Raw genomic sequence first — 21,810 nt, 5'->3', positions numbered from 1 at the left:
GTTGGGTAAAACCGTGGCATGTTGTCACAAAAGGTCATTCTACTACTAACTATAAGTAACTTTGTAACTACATGTCAACTAATTCTCATTCATTTGCAACTACATGTCTACTAACTCTTAGTAGGGCAGGTTTAGGGTTAGTAGAATAAGTTCACATATACTTGCAAAGTTTCTCATAGTCAGTGTGTTGTATGTTGTGGACCCATCAAAATAAAGTGTTAGAGGATATTAAGCAGACAGTCTACTAATACTCTAATGACTGCTAGTAGACATGTAGCTGCAAAGTTACCTACTGTTAGTAGAATGTCTAAAGTGGACTTTCAAAATAAAGTGTTAAAGCCTTTTTCCATAGGCAATAACAGTGTTCAATATATTTTATAATCTTGGCCTTGTATAATAGTATAATTCATTGAAATATTACAAGTGTGACCAACCTAGTGCCGTTTTTCTGTTGATTCTGAGGTGAAAAGACATTTTTCCTTAAGCTTTCCTTGAAAACATCTTCAGTCAGCATGTTTTGCTTTTTTCAGTTTTGAAGCATTGAGCCAGGGCGCAAAATAATGTCATACACCTGCTGTTGACATTCATACAGCGTTCCACTCATATTTTCATACAGGTCACCATGGAAACGCCAATGAAAGCGCACCTCAAAGTTTCGACCTAAATTCCGGAACTTTCATGGGACGGAACTTCCATATATGAATAATTGTGGGAGGAGCCACGCTTACAGGTGTATAAGTACGGCAGGTTTAAATGAATCATGCAATTGATACCAGCAGCCGAGCGAACGAGGGAGAGCGTGAAAGGGGCACAGCTTCGGGTTTTAAGGTTTGAGCGTTTGCTTTTTAGTGGCAGTCGTAGCAGGGTTCTTATTTTATTATATATTTATTCAGGATTTCCCTTTGAAGTAGACCTGGCTGTTTGTAAATGCGTTTAGCGCTTTCATAACGCTTAGATTTGCTTACTCTATTATTATGAGTTCAAATGCTGAACATCAGTGGAATCATCTGGAATCCACTGGGGTTTCACGTCTTTCCAGTTGTGTTTGGGAGTGGTTTGGATGGGGTTGTCTCGCTGGGAGTGGCATCACTAGCATGTGTGCTTCATATGAGAGTTCTGGGAAAGCATCTATAAACCCCCTTTAAGGATTTGAAAGTTTAGGGCTCAAGCTTGATTTGTAACCTTGTTTGCATGGAAAAGAGGAAAGCTATGCTACAGTAAATCTAGAAGGCATTATTTTGGTTTACAAATAAGCTTATTTAAATATCTCGTTAGTAATTTGGTCTCCTTTTTGTCCACCAGAAGGGAAACCTAAAGACTCCTTAGATATGGCTTTTGACACACTGACCTCAAGCGCTCTTCAGCTCTATGATGAGTGGATTAAGGAAGCAGGTGAGTTTGCATCAACATCACCGCTGTGTCTCTGAGTTTTCGGTAATTGGCTGGGAAATAAGACTTCTTTTGCCTCACTTGTAGATCCACGGACTGAGAACTGGCTGCTTATGGCCTCCCCATTCCCTCAAACAATCATCATCGCTGTCTACATCTACTTTGTGACGTCGCTGGGGCCTCGGCTGATGGAAAACCGCAAACCCTTTGACCTCAAGCGTCCAATGATCATCTATAACTTAAGCATTGTGGTGTTCTCCATCTACATGATTTACGAGGTTCGTGAACCTGTTTCATTGAGTTTCTAGTTTTTTTTTTTTTAAATGTATATTGTTTTTCTTCTCTCTATTGTTGTGTGTTTCTCAATATGTCTTCCTCTTACAGTTTCTCATGTCTGGTTGGGCGAACGGCTACACCTATGGGTGTGACCTTGTGGATTATTCTACTTCTCCTCAGGCTCTTAGGGTATGTGAATGGAGCACATTCTTCTGATTGTTCGTTTGTTGCCAATGACGCGTGCAACAATTTGACACTTCCTTATCCATCTTGTTTCCTTATCCTTCTAGATGGCATGGACCTGCTGGCTGTACTATTTCTCCAAGTTCATTGAGATGCTTGACACTGTAAGTGGGCTTCTTTTTGTATTCAGAACTTAATTCTTTATGATGGACACCGGTCAATGTTAATCTGGTCTTGTCTTGACAGATTTTCTTTGTCCTGAGGAAAAAGAACAGCCAGGTTACTTTCCTTCACGTCTTCCATCACTCCATCATGCCCTTCACCTGGTGGTTTGGGGTCAGATTCTCCGCAGGTAAAGTAATCTGAGATTGTCCGCACCCTCATTCCAAACCCATAACTCTGGTTGATCTTCAAAACTGAGAGGTTTCTGTCCTTCCATTGGAAGTCCAGACAACCAAAACTTGATGCCTTTAAATTCATCCAATAAAGAAAATGCATGCACTCCTCCAAATGCATGCTTAAAAATAGTCCATATGACTGGTTAATTGCAAGAGTACACTAGTTTAGTTGGTTCTCTGAAGCCAAACAGCATGACTTGAAGATGCTTGACAGCTGTGGTCATCCACTTTGCTTGTTTGACGGAACACAAAGCATAAAATGTTTATGCAGCTTAATTTTGTTCTCATTTTTGGGTTAGCTATTCCTGATGTAAAGCGCTAATGGTGTATTTTGGTTTCTTAGGTGGTCTGGGAACCTTCCATGCCCTGCTGAACTGCACCGTCCATGTCATAATGTACACCTACTACGCTCTCTCCGCCCTGGGACCCGCCTACCAGAAGTACCTGTGGTGGAAAAAGCATATGACCACCATCCAGCTGGTAAGTTACAGGCTTCCATCCCCACTGTCCTTTTGTTAAAATCCAGGCTTTTGATGTTTGAGCACTTAACTGGTTCTAACTCTACCTTTCTGTTTGTGTCAGATTCAGTTTGTGTTGATCACCGTTCACATTGGCCAGTTCTTCTTCATGACGGACTGTCCTTACCAGTTTCCGGTGTTCCTCTACGTCATCGGTCTATATGGGCTGATCTTCCTGGTCCTGTTCCTCCACTTTTACTATCACGCCTACACCAAGGGCAAGAGGCTTCCCAAGGTCCTCCAGAACGGAAACTACCTGCTCAAGAAATCTGAGTGATCTTTCCATTGGCCACCCAAAAGTGAAGCCCTAACCTATTAAGTGGGAATATTCCTCTTTATTTCATCCGTTCAAGTTCCACTTCCCTGTTTTATGTTAAAACTAATGTGGAATACACCCACCTTATCACTGGATTTAAGACTTCTGAAACTTGCACACTGATGTTTCACTGGAGATGCTGTCCTCATTTTTGTTGTCCTCACTTAAGGCTTTGAAATGAGTATGGGGTTGGAAGTAGTGTTTTTGTTCTAATATGCTCTAATTTACCTGTAAATATTGAATTTCTCCGCTTTGGAGTATGATTGAACTGCTGGCCAAATCTGAAGAGGTTATGAGAGCACAGAAGATTGAAGTTTGTTTCTAAAAGGGTTTTTGAAGGTTTTTAAAAAAAAAAGTTGTAACTGACTGAGCCGAGGCCCCCCGAGGAACGCTTGACTGATATACCTGGTTGTGCTCGAACCTGAAAGTTTACCGTATGCCGCAGAAGTGACATCATCTGAAGTTATTTTGTCAGTGATTTTTGCTGTATGACTATTTATTCTGTATTTAATGTTGCTGTTTTCTTAATGTGATCTTTTTAAACTGTTGAACTGTAGGAACTACCTGTTATGCTTTTATGTTCTACTGATCAGAGCTGTGGAAATGGAAGACCAATGTTACAGGATTTTTCCTTTTTTGTCTTTTTAAATGAATTTCCAATTTTGTGAAAAGAAATTGTTTTTATAATGAAACAAAAAAATAAATTATTTGTCACGGTCTTTGTTTTCCTGTGCTAGTTTCATTACGTCTACAGGGCGCACTTGCACTAACACCTCCCATACTGCACTTGGGCAACTCCGGTAAAGCTGATGCCCATATTTGGTAAGTCGGTAGCGTCACGTGACTGATTTCGTGTGCCAATCACGTTATTGGCAGGAACGTGTCGGTTTTCAAAAGTAAAGTAGCTAACTGGCGTGGCGATGTTTACGGAGATAAATGCAGTAACTTAAATGGATAAATAAGAATATGAGCTAATAAAAATTAATAGGGGCTCAAATGGATGGTAAAATGATTGGGCCTGGACCTTATAGGGCGACGAAATTGGTAAGTAACATTACATTTAAAAGAAAAAAAAAGCCGTGTTCTCACGCGTTGGTTGAGCACCTCACGTTTAGTGTTTACATCAGTATTTCTTTAAACCGTTCAAAATCTGTGCATTTTGATGATAGTCACACATCAGTATGCCTACGTAATACATTTAAAGTCGCGAGAACGTTTGTGGTTGCTTTGTTTTCCGTAGGAATGCTGGGAAATATGTCGCGTGGAATGCATGACTTGTTTTAGGCTTATATTACTGCCAAATAAACAGGCCACTAATATTAGAAATGTTGTTTCTTTTGTTTGTGACTGATTGTTAAAGTAGTCAAGGTAACCACCACTAAAGAATATCAATTTGGCCGAACTGAGACAACTTGAACAGAAAATAGTTTACCTGAATTCACCCTACAGCTGTATATATCTATAACATTCAGCAAACACCTAGAAAAAACTCAAATCTTTTAGATGCACTTTATTGATCCTTGAGGGAAAATTCCCGTGTAACAAAAATTCACTGCAGTTCCCATCGAAATACCTCAAGATTAAAATGAATCAAAATGACTTAATCGTTATTAATAAAATAATATTAGATTTGTATTTGTATGGATCAAAGAGGTTTTCAAGCAACACAAATATATTTATGTATATAATATATATATAAAATATATATAGATCCCCATACATTAGAATGTGTTGTTTCATTTTATATTTTCTGTGCAAAAATGATCATAGATGCATTTTTCATACAGCCCCCAAAACGAATTAATTGTCATTTTAAATCTTTGCCACTATCCTTCGAACCACTAGGTAGGTTTTATCCATTTGTCAGCAAGAAGATTTTAAGAATTTAAAAAAACAATACAATTTATTTAGTGTGATCGCTTATTTATTTTTTTACATTTACATTTAGCAGACGCTTTTATCCAAAGCGACATCCAAATGAGGACAATGGAAACAATCAAAATCAACAAAAGAGCAATGATATGCAAGTGCTATATTTATATTTATATTTATATATTTATTCATCAATGAATTTGAAATATAACTATTTTTGTGTTTTAATAAGACAGGTCGGAATAAGTTTGTTGTTTCTTTTTGACATAAATGTATCTATGCTTGAGTGACCATTACAACATTATTTCACCCATATTTTGACATTTGAAACATTAAAGAAGACACTTTACTTGCATTTAATTAGATTCAACAGTAGATTCATAATTAAGATAAATAACACAAGATTGTTTCAACGCCTCTCAACAGTTTTCAGTTTAAACAGCATAAGTGAAATTCTTTTTTTCCCCCCAGTGGAATGAGACCATCAGGCTCTTCCGTGGTGGAATGCCAGTCAGACGTCACTGGGCTCATTTCAGGAGTTACGACCACAGTTTTACAGGAGCCGAGGCTGTCGACTTCCTCCACGAGCTGCTCAGACAAAACCAGAACTTCGGACCAGAGGTGACACGCTACCAAACACTCCAGTTACTCCGGAAATTTCTTAAAAATCACGTTATTGAGGATGTCAAAGGGCGATTTGGTAAAGAGGACTTTGAGGACAATGGACATTTATACAGGTGCTTTCTTAGCTCTCTTACAACATTACCGTTATTTTTCTCTTTATTAATGTGAGGCTGCTTTGAAACCATCTGTATTGTATATAAAAAAAGTATATATGTTGCATTATAATAATACATTGTATTTCATTATAATAATAAATGCTTTAAATGTGTCAGATTCCCCCCACAATCACCTCTGAAGCCCGTTCCTGTGCGTCCACCTATAAGAGATCGCAGCTCAGTACCCAGAATCCCACGCTGGGACGACTATGAGGAGATATCAGTGCTGGAGAAGATCCCAATGAAGCCTCTTATGGTAACAGAACATTTGGCTGTGGAAAAACATTTATTTTCCTAAAAATGTTTAATTTTTGGTGCCATTTACAGCGTTAAACCTACTGAGCATGAATTCTCTTCTGCTCACCAAGGCTGCATTTATGTGCTGAAGAATACAGTAAAACAAGTAGCACAAATGTTTTCAACATTGATAATAATAAGAAATGTTTTTTGAGCAGCAAATCTGCTTATTACTATGATTTCTTAAGGATCATGTGACACTGAAGACTGGAGTAATAATGCTCAAAATTCAGCTTTGCATCATAAAATATATTACAATAGAAAGCCCTTATTTCAATTTGTAATGATATTTTCTGAATTTATGATCATATATACAGCCACTGTGAGCTTGACTTTTTTGAAACAAGGACTTTTGACAAAGACTGTACGTTTTATGTAATTTAAAAAAAAAATCTTATATATTTAAATTTTGATCTAGAATTCCGAGTCGTGGAACAAGAGGCACAGCATCGCCATCGGTGAGGTTCCTGAATGCCGTTTAATCCGGAGGAGGGAATTATCCCCGAAACACGTGGACCAGATATGGAAGTCAATGACACTAACACAGTAAGCATCATCAGAAAAGCTAATCCTTCTCAAAAAAGGAGTTTTGTTTTTAAGATGAACACTCTTATTAGTTTACAGACTGTTTTGGGTCTCCAGTCTCTGGACGGGGTTTTAGATGCCAAACTTCTGAGCCCGAAGCACATCGTTCACAATGTGTTTGGTGTTAATAAGCAGGGGATTGTTGTTCTGAAGAGCAAAGCAGGTGAGCAAGGGTTATATTTTAACACATGAAATCTTCTTGCAGCTAATTTCTGATGGATCTCTTTCTGTGTGTTGTATTTTCTGTAGAGGACTTGCCTCATTGGGTGTTATCTGCAATGAAATGCCTGGCAAACTGTGAGTGACTGATCATCTGCTGTCATGTTGATTCAGTGTTCAATAGATAATTAAATGTGTTGTTAATAATCACAATAAATAATTATTTTGCCATGCGATATAGTTTGTTAGCCTTTGTGTAGGCTGCCAAACTGCTTTTTTTAAAATAAAGTAATATGTAATTAAATATGATGTCTGGATGCATATATTACATTATAGTCCATCTTTAATTGTGTATTAACTTTTATACATCTATGAACTCATTTTCAGGGCCCAATGGCAATGATGCCAGGCAGCCCATGTATCCAGGGTTCGAGAGAGACGTCTTCAGGACAGTGGCAGAACATTTTCAGAGATTGAAAGAGCCACTTTTGACTTTCCATCTGTATGAAATATTTGTCAGTATTTTGGGTGAGTGATGCACAAGCCATTCACACAATGAGTGATGAACATATTTAATCAGTTGATACTTGTCCATTTTGAGATTATCTGAATTCATAGTTCTCTATTCTTTGAACCTTTGAATTAATAGATTGTTGAGTATAAGTAAAAAATATATATTTACTATATTTACTATTTATGCACAACTGTCCAAAGTTTGTGGCTAGTAAGTTTTTTATTTTATTTTTTTTAAAGAAATTAATACTTTTATTCTGCAAGGATGCATTCAATTGATCAAAAGTGACAGTAAAGACATTTATAATGTTGCAAAAGATTCAATTTCAGTGCTGTTCTTTTGAATTGTCTTTTCATCAAGCCATCCTGACAAAAGGAGTGTATGGTTTCCTTAAAATTATTAAGCAGCACAACTGTTTTCAACATTGATAATTATCAGAAATGCTTTTTTGCAGCAAATCAGCATATTAGAATGATTTCTGAAGGATCATGTGACTCTGAAGACTGGAGTAATGATGCTGAAAATTCAGCTTTGCATCACAGGAATAAATTACATTTTAAAATATATAATCAATAGAAAAGTTATTTTAAATAGAAATAATATTTCACAATATTGCTGTATTTGTAGTATAAATGTCAGCTCAAATAAATGTAGCTTTTGGGAGCATAAGTGTTCTTGTAACGATTTTCCTCCCGCAGGGCTTCTGCAGCGGCAGTCGGTTGCAGTTGAAGCGCTGCAGGTCTGCTGCCTCCTGCTGCCTCCAGCCAACCGTCGTAAACTGCAGCTGTTAATGCGTCTGATGGCTAAAGTCTGTGCCAACCCTTCTCTCCCTCCTCTGAACGACACCATAGGAGCTCGTACCCTGGTAAATCACTCGCCTCCTCAGATAAATGTTCTTTGTACAAGTTAATTATTTGCAAATCGCTGATAGTCTTTAACCGTCATAGTTAATTTATAATTCAGCTCAGCGTCAGTAGATTTGATGAGCAGCTTTCACACTGTCTGTCTCTTGTGGGTGCCTTCGCTCCTGTGCAGATGGTCCAGACCTTCTCCCGGTGCATTCTGGGATCTGCGGATGAGGTGGACTTGGACGAGCTGTTGGCCACCAAGCTGGTTACGTTTATGATTGATAACCATGACAGTGTGCTGAAGGTGCCATCCAACCTGCGAAAATCTGTGGAGGAGCATCTGTCTCACCTCAGAAGAGTTCAGGTCAGCATCCCATGTCATTCATTAAATGCTTGATAATTGATTGACGTATTAATATAGATTTGATTGTATTGTGAAAAATACATTGTGATATTATTGGTTTTATATTTTTCTTTCCCACCCATCTGGCCTTGGTTATATCAGAGCAGAGTTGTTAAAGATAAAAATTATGATAAAATATTACCACTGTGCACACTAAGACCAGGAAAATTTGTTAACACTTTACAATAAGTTTTCATTTGATAACATAAATTAACTGCATTAGTTAACATTAAGTTACAATAAAAAATATATAATACTATAATATATATACCCTCAGAGTTTGTTTCTTCATGGGAACATGGGGATTTGGAGAAATGTAGCATTATATCACTTGCTCACCAATGGATCTTCTGCAGTGAATGGGTGCCGTCAGAATGAGAGTCCAAACAGCTGATAAAAACATCACAGTAATCCACACCACTCCAGTCCATCCATTAACATCTTAAGAAGTGAAAAGGTGTATTTTTGTAAGGAGCAAATTCATTATCAAGACGTTTTTAACTTCAAACCAAGTCCATAATCCATAATAATGCTTCGTCCAGTAAAAAAAAGTCCATCCCCTGTTGTCCTCTTACATCAATATCCACCAACATATTTGTTTAGAACGGTTTTGGACTGTTTTCACTTGTAAATGGTGCTTGATCTGTGTATATTTCTCCCCTGATTCAGACAAGACTTTTTCACTCGAGGAATCAATATGATGGATTATGGACTATAGATTATGGATTATGGAGGTCATTTTAGCTGAAAGCAAGTTGAAGTTAAAAATGTCTTGATGATGAATTTGTTTCTTATAAACACACACTTTTTCTCTTCACAAGACATTAACTGATGGACTGGAGTGGTGTGGATTACTTGTGGATTATTGATGTTTTTAATCAGCTGTTTGGACTCTCATTCTGACGGCACCCATTCACTGCAGAACATCCAATGGAGAGCAAGAGACGTAATGATAAACTTCTTCAAATCTGTTCTGAAGAAACAAACTCATCTACATCTTGAATAGCCTGAAGGTGAGGATGTTTTTAGCTAATTTTCACTTATGATTATTCCAAGTTTTTATGAGATGCAAATGCAGTTTTTTCTGTCGTGAAGTTAATGATCTTTGGACGTCTCTTTCTCACCCCACATTCTGATCTCTGGTTTCTTCAAGATAAAGTACGCGGGTGCAGACACGGACACCTCCATGGTGTCTCCACCTCACTCGTTCTGCAGACAGATCAGCAGAGAGGAGTTTGAGCAGCAGAGGGTCTCTGGATCTGAAGGAGCCATCGTGGAACTACTAGAGAACATCATACAAGACAAGAACATGTCCATTAAAGACAAGAAGAAGAAGCTGAAGCAGGTCAGAGAGGATCCTTTTAACATGACTTAGGGGCTAGAGCAGGGGTGCCCATTACTTTTCAAATGAGAAACTTAGATCTACCAAGTGAAAGAAAAATAAATAATAAAATACATATAAAATAAATAAATAAAAAGCTTGTTGGGATGCATTTTTATATTGCATTCATTTAATTTTTAATTTAAAATAATAATAAAATAACGTTAAATTCTTAGTACCCCCGTAGAACTGTGCCTGCATTTACCTAAAGCAGTGGTTCTCAACCGTTTTTACGCCAAGACCCCCTCCTCTCCAAATCAATACCGCAAGCCCAAACTCTTCTATTCACTAAAACCTTTGTATTTGTTATTGTTCAATTTCATGTATTTTTTTTAAACAAAACAAATTCAAGATAGATTTAAATATTCCATGTTCTTTTTTTTTTTTTGCAAACATACTTTGCAAAAATGTCACTGCAGATATATATTCTATACAACTTAAAAGTATGTAAAGCTCAATTATACAGTAAGTCAACCTGCCATACCAAACAATACCACAGGGAGATGCTAAAGGACTGCATATGAACTACTACACGGGTCCATTCAGAATCACTAAGCACACCAAAATGCAAATGAAAAATGAAACCATTCTGAACTCAGCGATCTGAAGGCAGTGAATAGTTATAAAACACTTGCTGTATTCAACTACGTGAATATACTGAGCTGTGTTCAAGCAGAAATACGTTATAGTCATCAGTGTGCTGAGAGCACACGTACACTTTTTGTTTGCGCATCACAGCGCACATGCCTAATGCACGATCATGTATGTCACTGTAATCATCTTTACCTTGATTACAATCGTCGTCCATCAAGACTTTATCCGGTTATTTTAACGGTGGTTTTGAGCCACCGTTCAGTCTGTAGGCCTGTTTCACACAGCGTGATGAGAAACGATGTGCTGCTCTGAAACACAGAACATTACAGAATACGTATAGAGGTTGTGCTGTTATTTAGTTATATATTTATACATTATTTAACATATTAGTCATAACATTTGTGAATATATTATATTTTAGTTTTAAGTTATCTCGAGTCTCGCCCCCCTGGTAGAGAACCACTGACCTAGAGCGCGATCTACCAGCATTGCCTTCGCGATCGACCTATTGGGCAACCCTGGGCTAGAGGAATATCTGTCACATGGTGTGCATTACTGCATGAAAATTGTGAAATGTATTTACAGTAGATTTACGATGGTGTGATTGAATTGCTGAGAGTTCTGTCTATAGCCTTTATAGAGCTCGAATTGTTTAACACTGAATATTTCTTTAAATGTCAAACTACATGTTGTTCTAAAAGGCCGATGTGTTCAGCAACTCAACTGCACGTTACAGAAACTTTGAAATCTGAGATTCACTATGTTTATTTTCCCCTGTGTGATTTATTTCTTTTTCTTGGCTGTCAGTTCCAGAGATCTCATCCTGACATCTACCGCAGACGCTTTCCCACCACTGAAAGCGAGGAGGCGGTTTTCCCAGAGAGACCCCAGAGACTCAAGCCTCAGCTGATGTTCCTCACGCTGAAGAAACCCTTCCAGCCCTTCCAGAGGAGCTGGAGCTTTCGGGCTTGAGTCAGTGCTCAGAGCGGTCAGTTTGAGGCTAGGGCGACCATGTTAAGTATTATTATCAAGGAGAGATGTTACGAAATATTAAAGGTTGCATTCTGCTATGACATCCTGAATCGAAATAACACTAAATTCACCTCATCAGTGATCAGATGGATTAAATAAAGTATGATGCTGTGCATTGGAATCCCTTTAAAGCAAGACCCTACAGGCAAACCCATTGTTTTTTCATGCACTGACCAATTTTGCTTTCATTACATGTCTACTTTCAGAATAGTGGAAAGAAAACATCCAAAATGTTTATTTTATTACACTTTATCTATTTGCATCTGTAGATTTCAATTACAGTACATAGCTGTGTTTTTTCTAATTTGTTTCTGGCTGTTTACCGTTTTTTCTTATTTCTGGAGTGATAAAATGATAAATCCAAAATCCCTTCTGTAAAAACCTTTAACATGTCAACAAAATGAAACAAGAATTTTGAACCTGGCTTTGTTCACCTGTAGTGTCTTGCTGTAAGAATGGGCTTGAAAATTATAATAAAAAAGATTTATCTATAAAATAGCAAATCCAGCGGGCCTCCATAGTGCTTGTTGATTTTATTTGTTTGATGTAAATAATCTGCAGCATTTACAATCAGTTGTGTTCTATTTTTAAGCAGCTGTAATTGGTTTAGTTTTACCTCCAGCTGCAGGTTTCGTCTAACAGCTGTTAAGTTCTCATTTCTGCTAAATTATGCTGTCACCGATAATCAGCCAGAAGAAATATGTGCCGGTCACCAGAAAATGGCTTTTGAAAAATCGATTTAGGTAGATGTCAGTGTCACAGCAACTACTGATGCACTACAATCTACGCTATATTTCTGTCTGTCTTTTGTGTTTTTATACTTCAGTGTTCTCTGTTTTCATTGGTTTGTAGGTTTGTATGTGATAATCTGTTTCTTTTGTTTTGTTCTTTCTTTGTATTTTATTTGGTATTAAAGTAGTTCTAGTTTGTCATGTTTGATCACGTCACGTAGCACTAAAGAAAACCTTCACATTTTATCACTTGACTATTTATAACTGATTGTGATCGACTCTGTCATGTTACTGTAAGTATACTGTAAGATACTGTTTAAATCTTCACTGATGTTTTCTGTAAACTGGATTCAGCTGGCAGCTTTTACATGTTTTAATGCGTTTTCAAAGTAATGGATTTTAATTTTAATACAATGCTGGATCGAAGTCAGTGTCATTCAGTATCACTTTTTCAAAGTTGTGTCCCCGGTGTTTTGATTTTGTACAATTCTGGAGTTATTGTTACTGATTTGGATGTCTACACTGAGATTACAAATATGGAATTGGAAAAAATAAATCTATATTATTACATGATGTTGCAGTTTTTTTTTTTTCTTCAGCCTGTTTACATAGCCTGATATTTCAAGCTGACAGACATGCTAAACATAAACCAGTAACTGAAAGGCAGATATAGGGTTTCTGCAGATCTAAAAAAGGTATTTACGGTCAAATTACGGTCTTAAAAGTCTTATATTAATAAAGTCATGGCATTAAATGTCACATGCACTGCAAAAATCTAACACTGTAAAATATTTGACCGTAACAGTATTTTTTTGTCTTGTTTTTCAATTCAAATATCTGGACATTCTTAAATGAAGATATATTTATTTGAGGTACTTTGTTCTGAGATACTGTCTCAGATTTAAGAATCTTTAGACATTTGGACTGGAAAAGACAAAAATACTGGTAAAGAACCTCTGTGCAGGTAGAGTAAAATATTTCCATGTTTTAGTGGTCAGGAGAAAAGCTATTCAAGCCTTAAGCTGTTTTTAAAAAATTAATTAAAAGGTGGAGATTGTAACTTAAAAGTCTGAAGTGTTGCTAATGCAACTCAATGTGTGTTCCATATTGACATTTACCATATTGACATATTGTATCTTCAGTTTATTTTGTTTACTTGGTCTTAAACAGTCTTAAATTTATCTTCAGAAAATCTGCAAAAACCCTGCATATAAAATAGGTTATATTTTGAGAAATACTTGTTATAATGTGTAATGTACACCTTTTTTTTTTTTTTTAATAAATGTTAATTTTTTTGTCTTTTTATTATTATAATTTTTTTTTTGCACTTGCTATTATAAACTGTATTTTTGTCCTGAGGTGTACTTCAGCTTTCTTACTCAAGAGGTCAGTAGAGAACTAATAATCAATCTCTTAGAAAAACATCATTAGAAACCTGCTGTATTTTCAGCACAAACCTTGCATGATGGAAATAGAAAAATAAAATGAATGATAATAATAATTTAAAAAGATTAAACTGTTTTCCTTTTCCTCTTTCATTGTTCTTTTTATTATTATCTTTATGAACATTTTGCATATAAAAAATAACGTTAATGCTTTGGTAATACTATACTCCAATCATCATGTCAACAAAGCTTAACTGAACTGAAACAGAGACGTTTCAGAAGGTCATTGCAATGACAACACTGTTCACTCTTGTGTGCACAATGGCATATGAGCTCATATGAACATGCAGCTTCAAACAGGTGAATATTAGTAGACGCATCTTTCAAGTCTCCAATAATACACCTCAAACACTCTCATATCCTTCTGCGGTGTGCCATTTATTCAGCAACAAAGAGACTTGCTGCCAGAGACATGGAAATGAAACCCTAATAGCTTATTTCTTCATGTTGTGCACACAGCCTTATGTAAATATGGCCTGAAATGCAGTCGTCAGAAGCATCATGCCTGCTAAATTCACATGCTGCTAATTATGTCTAAAGAAAGATGCAATTGTACTCCAGCTACAAATAAATCAAATGAAACCGGTGGTAATTATGCTCACAAATGAACATAATTATCCATGCAATTTCACAACAATATATTTCTTCCCTTTACGAGCCAGTCGCCTGACATAAACAAAACACACGCATGCGGTGAATTCTCTATGTGATGTGTGTCAGAGTTGAAACAGACCTTGATCGGGCAGAAACATCCCAGCAGGCCTTGGGCTCCCCTGGTCTATTCCAGGTAATCAAATGCTGCCGGCACACAAGTTTCCGCATTAATTACATCTCTTTAAGCGGCCTGTTCAAAGGCAGTGAATCATCCGCCGAGTTGAAGATAGAGTTTTTGAAGGTCACTTTCCTTTCTAGCTGGTGATCAATATCTGAAGCCTCTGGGCTCCATCCAGGTTCAGCTCAGCCGGAGACAAGAGAGAGATGCTGGAGTTTAAATATAGCGGAGCATGAGAATACAGTGCAGAAGCTCAGGAGAAACAATTCCAACATTCGCTACAAAAAATTGTTCCATATAGAACTCTAAAGTTCTGTGCAGTCAAAGGTCAAAAGGTCAAAGGGCTCCTTTAAAGGCATTATGACATTTTATGGATTTAGTGTTGCTTTTAACAGTGAGTAAATACAGTATCATGAATGTTTTATTTAAAAGGTTCATCTAAATTGCTTATCACAGGTTGCAATTAAAATAAGCGTTACCATAAAGCATCATGATATATAACATATATTTCTCTATGGCACTTATTAGTGATACAAATCAGTGTTATTTTAGTATCAGCGAGATACTATCATAATGTTTATTAATATTTTGATTTAGTTTTTACTTTTGTCTCTGTAACTAAAAAGTGTAGTTTTATAATATTTTCTAAATTATAATATATTTCAGTTAAGTATTTAATCATTAACTAAAACTAAAAAACTAAAATGAATTTTTTTTTGTCAATTAAAATAATGCTGAAATAAAATGAATATAAATAAATAAAAGATAAAAAATTATTTCAGCTAGTTGCCAAGGCAACATATCTATTTTGTATTCTATCTTCATCTAGTTTAATTTGAAGCACTAAACTTCTATCAATAAATAAATAAATCCTAGCTAGTATATTAAAAAACTAATAAAAATGACAAAGCACAAAAGTACAAAAAAGTAACTAAAATAAAAACAAAAACTGAAAGTATAAAAATAAAAAGCCTATTTAAAATATGAATAAAACTATAATAAATAATACTAAAAAATAAAAATACTAAAATAACACTAATATGTAATATATTATTAAGTTATTTTTTTTAGTTAACTATAATAACCCTGATACAAACACATTAATATAGTATAATGCAATAGATAATAAATTCACAATATGAGAGCAAAAGTTAGACAGTGACCAAAATCACTGAATATAATTAATAAATGTAATTAAATACATTTAATTTTAACATTACAATTTATACAGTTTTTATATATGAATAAATGGTTTTAGGAGATAAATAAAGGCCATTGTTTTTTTTATTTTTTATAGAATTCAAATGAATCCCAGTAATATATATATTTTTCCACAGTGTTATACATTTTAATAAGTCTCAGTATTTAATAAATTAGTCTGAAAATTTAAGTAGTAATATTAAAATACTTTGTGAAAAGACCAAAAGTACAGAAAATACTTTTGACAGCCAGTTAATTATGATTTCATGGATGAATAACTCATCCTGAAATCACAAATGACTGAAAAAAGATAATTGTGCATATCATTATCATCACAAACTGCTCCTGCATCTGTGCACTCAGACTGAACTTATTGCGTGACCTGCACAACAACACTGCATGTATCATAGCATGTTCAGTAATAGTATCAGTGAGCGTATGGATCAATATTTGCACCAAACTGGAGTTTTGCCAGCCATTCATCACGCTAAGTTCAATGATTCAGTCTGACAAACAAAAGCTCTTCTGTGCTGTACAACAATCAATGCTGTCTGCAGGCGAACACTACATCACTATTAATAAATATTCATTTTCAGTCTACTTAACGAAGACGGCTGGCATTGTAACATTCAGGTGGGCTGTGATTAAATGCTTCACATATACAAATTTATAATGGAAAAGCAGGCGCAGTTATGCAATGAGCTATTGTAGCGAGGATATTGTAGTGCAATTTCTCATTCAGCTAATTTACCATTACATTAGTGCTAATGAAAGATATGTCTGGATGAATGCATAGCCGTGGCTGTGTATAACACACGTAAATTGGCATATTTCAGAAAATTATGTAATGCAAATACATAACAAAAATAAGGATAAGAAACAACTAGGTGGAACAGTCTTGAAGTGTGTTTTGAAAATTTCATTCAAACGTCACTGACGTTTGATGCCATTGTACCACGTGACCGCTGCACCTCACGCGGAACCAGGGCTGCGTTCACCCCGACAAAACGGTGCAAAACGTTTATTAAACGGAAACGGTGGTGCGTTGAACACCCTGAACACCCTTAATACTGCAAAATACGCTCGATGTTACAATCACTGCCCTTGCCGTCCAGAATAAAAGAGAACATCCCAATCGAGTTTAGGGATTTGTGGAAACTGTGGTTCCTAATTATTGTGATCCAACATTTGCCTCACATTTCAGGATGAAAAGACAAACATTTCAGGTGAAGGATAATCCACTTCTTACCTCCGAGACTTTGTTATTATGATCTATATGACCTTATTATTTTTATTGTGAGTATTAGGCTCATCATTGACTTGGTCGGCATTGCTGGGAACGCCCACAAAAACGTCATATCCGTTCACGCCGTGGGGGAAAACAAACCGTTCGAATTAATGTACGGAGACCTTGTTAGACGCTTGATCCTTACTTTTTGTTATGATTTCGATTGATTTTTGCTTGGTGCAATGCTGAAAAGTTGCTGTGTGGCGTTCTGTACCTCTAATAAGTAAAAAATAAAAATAAAAACCCGATCTGAAGATTTATATACTGCTGAATAAACTGACATCAAATAAATGTCACTCCCTGATATTTTGTGATGTAAATGTCATATTAAAACATTTATTTCATATTATTATATACAATGCCTTATGAAAATTAACAATGGTATTACTATAGTAAATGTAGGCTATAGGCTAACCGTGTTTTTTGCGTGTTTTTATTACCAGTTATAGCTTATAACCACAGTTTTACTACAAATACCATGGTTAAACTATGGTTAGTGTAGCAAAACATGTTTAATTTGTTTTTACCATGGTAATAACCATGTTTTTTTGGTTGTAAGCACGGTTAATTTTCGTAAGGGATATTTTCATGTTATTTTATATCTTTTTATTTTACGGCGTGTATTTGTGAAAATGATTAGGCTATATGTTTAGCACACACCACATAATGCTGTGCATTTCAAGGCACTTCAGTAGACCTTTAATGTTACCTATGTTTTGTCAATGTTAAAATTATTTTTAATATATAAATAAAAAAGTATGACAGGCTTTTACTCTAGTCTTTATCACTTTATTAAGATTAAGCAAAACAAAACGACTAATGTTTACTTTCACAAGCCGTCACGTATAGGCTTGTAGTAAGCTGTCTCTTGACTGGAGACTCAATCAGGTAACAAAAAGTATCGAGAAACGACACCTCTGGCCATTTCGTTGGGTCGTTTGTCCAGTCACAGATTCCGTAAGGACAGTCCGACACAATACGGCTCAGTTTTTCGACGTATCGTGCTCTATCGAGCAGCAGAAATGATTTTATGTACACCATTCTGAGTCAACACCATACTTTTCCAATGAGAGGGAAACTTCGTTTTCCCCCACGCTGACTCCGCCCACACAGCTATGACACGACACTGACCAAGTCAATTATTGCTGATCACTGTTGTTGTGCTATTATATTGTAATATTTACCAGAGGTTCCAGATCTATCCACCTTTTTCTTCAATGCGGAAGTAAGCCTATGGGTGAGACTTCCGGTTCATTAGCCGCTATAGATAAATAACGAGAAGAATAACAACGTGCAGTAAATGGTAAAAACCACTACAAACCAGTGTGTTCATAATTAAGATAATACATTAAAATAATATCATAAGACACACAAATTTTCAATATCAAGCAGCAAAACAGTCCAGCTATTTTTAGCTGTTTTGTACATAGAATTTACAAATGGCCATTTTTACATCAAGAAAAAGGTGGAAAGTTGTGCTCTTATTATTTCAGTTATTTTGCCTTTAAATGTAAATAAACGTGTGCAAACAATATACTTGCTCTTGTGAATTTATTTCGATGTTAATTACATTTACTAGCTATGTTACTATAAAACTCTTATGACAAACATGCCTTCTAATATCTTCAATTGTTGCGTATACAACATATGCGCAGCAGACACATTTGTAAAGACTTTACTTGAACCCATTGGCGAGCTCTGTCTCTTTAATACCGTGTGGTTTATATAGCCTACTACACATTGCTGCTGATTGGGCTGACATTTTTGACACACCCACCAAACAACAGAAAACGTTTCTCAAACCCCGTTGCAGGAAACATGTCGTTGAAACCGTAGCAAAACGTTGGGCACCAGTCTGAACTTGAACGTGCCCCAGGGAAAAACGGCAGTGCTTTCAAAGAAAGCTATTACTGCCCTAAAAAAGGAGGAAATATATACATATATAGATACTACAACGTACTATAATATAAAAACATATTATGTAATTGTTCATACTGTTATTATTTTGTTGTTTTTTAGGTTAGCAATAACACATTTATGGCAGTCATTAATAATAACAAACAACAAACAAACGGTTATTATTTATTTTTTTACCTGACACGCCTTCTGTGTTCTGCAATATTTAGTAGTAGCATACAAATGTAATGTAATGCGTTTTTACAGCTGCCAGTATTCTTTCACGCGGTCGCAGCTTGGTTCATTTTGTTGACAGTCGCTATAGAAACGGATAATCCCCAGAATTTTTTTTATTTGACACATTTTTATTTTTTATTTTTTTGCACTAGAAAGTATACATCTATTAATTTAAAGGACGGATAAATGCAATAAAAACATTTTTCAACATAAACTGCTGTGATTGATCGATTCTAACCAGCGCGAGAAAAGTAATAGATACCACGTGACCACGCCTTGTACATAAAAATATAAAAAATATATAATTTACACGAGAATAATGATATTTATAGATCTTAATATATATTTAGATGAAACTGTATAGTAAAGTGCTAAAACAAAATTATTATTTAGACCCACTAAAGGCAGGTAAGCACCGCCCATTTTCAGTTTGCGCGGTATAGTACAGATTGTTTTGCTAACTGCCACCATCAAATGCAGCATTATGAGGAGCTCGTTTATGAAGGATGACCAATTAGTAATATATTGGACCCCACAGCTCGTGAGTAAGCCATGTTAATCATGTATGCAGCGGTAAAACAGCATTTGAGCCGAAGTGTGTGGAGTCTGCGCTACGTTACTAACTAGCCAAACGGAAGTGCACAAATAATGACGGTTTTCAAATAGGATCTCGAACATTTCTCACGTTACATACATAATTATCCCGCCCCAAATTCAAGCCATTTATTGAGCAATTTTTCTAGGCGTGGCTTAGTCATTCCACTGACCAAAATGTCATCCATTGAAAGCGCACTGAACAGTTTGCTCCCTTTTAATTGCCCAAACGCTCATTAAAACAAGTGAACACAGACACTGAGAAAGTTTCGAGTCTGTTGAAAAACTGTCACAGGGCATTTCGGACCATTGACCGTTTACGTTCATTTGTATGCCTTGAATTTGCTTTTTTAATACATTGCATGGTTGATTTTCTGTAATGTAACGTTAGGCCTATTCTGCATTGTTGCTAATTCTGCTGACAAGGTTTTGTAAGTTTTCTAAGTTAATTTGTGATGTTTTGCCATTGTCTTGTTGTCTGATAATGAGTTTATGAGTTTATATATATTTTTTGTATAGAACACTTAACATTGGAACACTGGAAAAAAAGCCATTTTCCTCTAGCAAATATAAAAAATACAATGCTATAATCAAATATTGATCTTTTTTTTTTTTTTTTTGTGGCAGCCAATTTGGTCCAGAATAAAAAAAAAATAAATAAAAAAAAATCCTTATTTGTTGAGTTTGGCACTGTACTTTCACAGCTGGAAGTGAGGTCATCATGGCCCCAAAGTTTAGTAGATCAAGACTCGGGAACTAGGGAATGGAATGAGACACAGCAGCTGTTTTAGGATGCTGTTTGCACCTTTCAGAGGAAATTAGCCAACAATGGCTTAGTTGACTCAGCGTATTAATTGCTGGTTTAATTACTTGAACATGAATCAATGCATGTCAAACCATTTCATGACGTCTGTAATTCAGGGTTGAAAATGATCATGTAATGCCTAATTATGGCTGTTTTTGATGTAAGAAACCTTGACTAACACTATAAGTGGACTTATTAAAAGCTATGATTTGATTAATATGACCTTTTTCATGATATTCTTGGTGACTTTGGCGCATCTTATGTGTGGACAGCGGCCATGATCAATGAGGTTGTTTGGGTGGGACGCAGGAAATAGTTTTTTGATCACGTTATCCATTCAAAACAAACTTGACCTGCCATACTGTAGCAGATAGACTCTTGAATCATACTTTTAAGAGAAGCCATTAAGGTCATGGCCATAGAAACAATATTCAAATTAGTACTTAAAGGGTCCTATTATGCTCTTTTACAAAGTCTTGATTTTGTTTTGGGGGTGTACTAGAACATGCTCTCATGCTTGGTGGTTCGAAAATCACATTATTTTTCACATAATTTACATTATACAATACCTTTCTCCCCAGCCTGGCACAAGCGGCTCGATTAGTTCCGGGTTTGATGAAGGCCCGCCTTCCGAAAAACGAAATGTGTTGTGATTGGTTAGCTGTCCCAGTGCGTTGTGATTGGCGAATAGCTTAGACGGTGTTTCAGTACTGCCCCGCCCCTTGCCAAAGCAGCAAGTTCGTCAATATTGCCATTATATCAATTCAGACCCTGAGAATATTGAACAAGAGGATCACGCAGAACCTTTGCACGCGCGGATATTGCAAGACATATTAAAGTGGTAACGTTATTGGTTTTTTTTTTTTGGCTAAATCACGTTTTAGATAGGATGTCAACAACAACTTAAAAATAGCTGCATTTACTATGTTCAGATAAGTGCAACGGTAATATGTATTATGTTTATTGTTCTTTAATTCTAACATTATAACATGAATTGCAGTGAAACTGTTATACAGTTGAATTTATTTATAACATATTCCCACAGAGTTACACTATTTGTAGCGGCATATATATGCAAATTAATTCTCTGCCAGCAGGAGGCGCTGTTGGAGTGGTAGAGAGCAGGTTTCCCCGGTAACGCTGTACACAAAGCAGAGCTCCGCCCACAAATGCTGCTTTATCAGACATTACATGCAAGATGAAATGAAAATGACATCCAAAATTTTCTGAAGACAGTCGGTTTCCTTCAGAAATACATTATAAGAACACCCGCACCGGGTTTCGATTTTGAAACGTGC

At 36.0% G+C, this 21,810-nt stretch overlaps 3 protein-coding genes and 1 long non-coding RNA gene across 8 annotated transcripts in view; 3 read left to right on the top strand and 1 right to left on the bottom strand.

Moving 5' to 3' along the window:
* Positions 1-700: 700 nt before the first annotated feature.
* Positions 701-3,458, top strand: elovl7b (ELOVL fatty acid elongase 7b). Its single transcript, XM_058789301.1, has 8 exons — positions 701-828; positions 1,303-1,392; positions 1,477-1,667; positions 1,774-1,854; positions 1,956-2,012; positions 2,095-2,200; positions 2,590-2,726; positions 2,829-3,458. Exons 2-8 carry the CDS (start codon positions 1,329-1,331, stop codon positions 3,039-3,041), a joined length of 849 nt encoding a protein of 282 aa, XP_058645284.1. The 5' UTR covers positions 701-828; positions 1,303-1,328; the 3' UTR covers positions 3,042-3,458.
* A 488-nt stretch (positions 3,459-3,946) lies between these two features.
* depdc1b (DEP domain containing 1B) lies at positions 3,947-13,132 on the top strand. 3 transcript variants are annotated; one of them, XM_058790030.1, is made up of 11 exons: positions 3,947-4,124; positions 5,424-5,689; positions 5,849-5,987; positions 6,447-6,574; positions 6,646-6,776; positions 6,863-6,910; positions 7,160-7,300; positions 7,985-8,151; positions 8,322-8,498; positions 9,691-9,882; positions 11,320-13,129. In XM_058790030.1, the coding sequence occupies exons 1-11, from the start codon at positions 4,077-4,079 to the stop codon at positions 11,482-11,484; spliced, it is 1,602 nt and encodes a 533-aa protein (XP_058646013.1). In that variant the 5' UTR covers positions 3,947-4,076; the 3' UTR covers positions 11,485-13,129. The 3 variants fall into 3 exon arrangements, with proteins under 3 accessions (XP_058646013.1, XP_058646015.1, XP_058646014.1); XM_058790032.1 differs by having other exon boundaries at positions 3,965-4,124; positions 5,424-5,573; positions 11,320-13,132; XM_058790031.1 differs by lacking the exon at positions 3,947-4,124 and adding an exon at positions 5,044-5,103 and having other exon boundaries at positions 11,320-13,130.
* On the bottom strand, positions 9,682-19,186 carry LOC131548592 (uncharacterized). Of its 2 annotated transcripts, XR_009273196.1 has the most exons (6): positions 19,075-19,186; positions 18,758-18,895; positions 18,165-18,241; positions 14,454-14,701; positions 10,705-10,820; positions 9,682-9,819 (listed from the first exon to the last, which is right to left on the bottom strand). It is a non-coding gene; the product is annotated as an uncharacterized LOC131548592 (long non-coding RNA). The 2 variants fall into 2 exon arrangements; XR_009273197.1 differs by lacking the exons at positions 18,165-18,241; positions 18,758-18,895 and having other exon boundaries at positions 19,075-19,175.
* A 355-nt stretch (positions 19,187-19,541) lies between these two features.
* Positions 19,542-21,810, top strand: part of LOC131548640 (cAMP-specific 3',5'-cyclic phosphodiesterase 4D-like) — a 221,678-nt gene continuing 219,409 nt past the window's right edge. For both annotated transcript variants that reach the window (XM_058790109.1, XM_058790113.1), the window contains exon 1: positions 19,542-19,654. The gene's annotated coding sequence lies outside the window, so the exon portion shown is untranslated. The remainder of the gene's footprint in view (positions 19,655-21,810) is intronic.

Source organism: Onychostoma macrolepis, chromosome 10 (assembly GCF_012432095.1).
Source record: "Onychostoma macrolepis isolate SWU-2019 chromosome 10, ASM1243209v1, whole genome shotgun sequence".
NCBI lineage: Eukaryota > Metazoa > Chordata > Actinopteri > Cypriniformes > Cyprinidae > Onychostoma > Onychostoma macrolepis.
The sequence above is the reverse complement of the archived record's forward strand: the minus strand, read 5'-3'. Positions and strand labels throughout refer to the sequence as shown.

Bases quoted from the DNA above. Each gene is read 5' to 3' on its own strand.
- elovl7b (XM_058789301.1), top strand. From the start codon at position 1,329: ATGGCTTTTGACACACTGACCTCAAGCGCTCTTCAGCTCTATGATGAG. The intron at 1,393-1,476 runs GTGAGTTTGCAT...CCTCACTTGTAG, and splicing joins TGAGTGGATTAAGGAAGCAG to ATCCACGGACTGAGAACTGG. The intron at 2,013-2,094 runs GTAAGTGGGCTT...TTGTCTTGACAG, and splicing joins TCATTGAGATGCTTGACACT to ATTTTCTTTGTCCTGAGGAA.
- depdc1b (XM_058790030.1), top strand. From the start codon at position 4,077: ATGGATGGTAAAATGATTGGGCCTGGACCTTATAGGGCGACGAAATTG. The intron at 5,988-6,446 runs GTAACAGAACAT...ATTTTGATCTAG, and splicing joins TCCCAATGAAGCCTCTTATG to AATTCCGAGTCGTGGAACAA. The intron at 7,301-7,984 runs GTGAGTGATGCA...TTCCTCCCGCAG, and splicing joins AATATTTGTCAGTATTTTGG to GGCTTCTGCAGCGGCAGTCG.